Source organism: Otolemur garnettii, unplaced genomic scaffold, assembly GCF_000181295.1.
Source record: "Otolemur garnettii isolate 467f Iridium unplaced genomic scaffold, OtoGar3 scaffold00094, whole genome shotgun sequence".
Classification (NCBI taxonomy): Eukaryota; Metazoa; Chordata; class Mammalia; order Primates; family Galagidae; genus Otolemur; species Otolemur garnettii.
This window is the reverse complement of record NW_003852489.1, coordinates 3,328,836-3,330,512: the sequence shown is the minus strand read 5'-3', so window position 1 is coordinate 3,330,512 and position 1,677 is coordinate 3,328,836. Positions and strand designations below refer to the sequence as shown.

Genomic DNA, 1,677 nt, shown 5'->3' with positions numbered 1-1,677 from the left:
AACACCAAAATGTTCTTACTGTCTTTTTTTATTGCTGCTTTCCAGAAAATGTAGAAGATCAGTCTTTTCCATCAGTGTTAGTTAGTTCTTTGAGTTCTTTCCTTTGGGCCATCATGTCTTGATTAATTGTAAGATTTTTTAGTAATTGTAGGATGTACCTCCAATTCAGACCCAGTCCTTCATATTGAAAAAATCTTCCACAATACGTGATAAACAATAGGACATTGGGCCTAATCCAATACATGGTAATAAAACACGAATAAAGAACTTATACTAAAAAAAAATATATATATATATAACTGAGGGGCAAAGCCCATACCTTCTACCCCTTGCTTTAGCATGGACTCAGCTGGTCAAGTTAAAGAGAGTAAATTAATATTGTGTGTCACAGTCCAAGTGGTTAAAATACAACTTACAGAAGTAGTTAATATTTTGAGGTCAGTCTTCCATTGAGTACATAAGGTGCATATCTGGTCTGTGAAAATTAGGTCAATGTAAGGAAGTAGTCAGTGTAGGGAGGTAGTCAACTATGGAGTTAAAACTGGAGTTAAAACAGATATTAGACCAAAATAAATGTCAGAGGAGTTACTTTACTGTTGATTTCACTAGTCTCATCTGGTGGACCTTATATCTTTTCTTTTTTTCAGAGTATAGCTGAAGTTTTTCGATGTTTCATTTGTATGGAGAAATTGCGGGATGCACGCCTGTGTCCTCATTGCTCCAAGCTTTGTTGTTTCAGCTGTATTAGGGTAAGTTGTATTTCTTTACATGCATTTAATATATACTGGATATATTGTAAGGCGTATCTAATTCCCTATTTCTTTTTTTTTTCTTTTGAGACAGAGCCTCACGCTGTCACCCTGGGTAGAGTGCTGTGGCATAACAGCTCACAGCAACCTCCAACTCCTGGGCTCAAGTGAGTCTCCTGCCTCTGCTTCCCAAGTGGCTGAGACTACAGGTACCTGTCACAACACCTGGCTATTTTTTTTTTGTTGTAGCCATCGTTGTTTGGCAGGCCTGGGCTGGATTCAAAACTGCCAGCTCAGGTGTATGTGGCTGGCGTCTTAGCTGCGTGAGCCACAGGCACCCAGCCTGTTTCCCTTTTTCTTGTACTACAGTTTTTGCCCTTAAAAAAAATGTCCTTTTTTTTTTTTTTTTTTTTTTCAGAGACAGAGTCTTAGTTTGTCCTCCCTCGGTAGAGTGCTGTGGTGTCACAGCTCACAGCAACCTCCAGCTCTTTGGCTTAGGTGATTCTCTTGCCTCAGCCTCTCAAGTAGCTGGGATGACAGGTGCCCACCACAGTGCCCAGCTATTTTTTGTTGCAGTTTGGCCAGGGCCGAGTTTGAACCCGCCACCCTCAGTATATGGGACTGGTGCCCTACTCACTGAGCCACAGGCACCGCCCTAAAAAAGTCTTTTAAATGAATGTTTCTGAATAGAGAGACCACCAATTTGTATTGCTTAGTACTGTGGAGATGAATAAACATTAAATAACTGGCACAAAATGATTAAAGATAGCTGGGTGTCTACAGAAATAAAGCCCCCTGTAATTTTAAAATTACATTATTATATTCACTATACATTTAACAAATACTTACAAGATGTTTGCCTGCGTTGTGATTGCTATTGAGGGATGCTAAAATGACAAAATGCCTGCCTTGAAAGAGCTTAAATTGG

At 39.6% G+C, this 1,677-nt stretch overlaps 1 protein-coding gene across 1 annotated transcript in view; it reads left to right on the top strand.

Annotated features, from left to right (window-relative positions):
- The window catches only part of TRIM37 (tripartite motif containing 37), a 144,889-nt gene that overhangs the window by 5,578 nt on the left and 137,634 nt on the right, over positions 1 to 1,677 (top strand). The window contains exon 2 of the mRNA XM_003795582.3: positions 648 to 749. Within this exon, the coding sequence (XP_003795630.1) occupies positions 648 to 749 (102 nt within the window). The remainder of the gene's footprint in view (positions 1 to 647; positions 750 to 1,677) is intronic.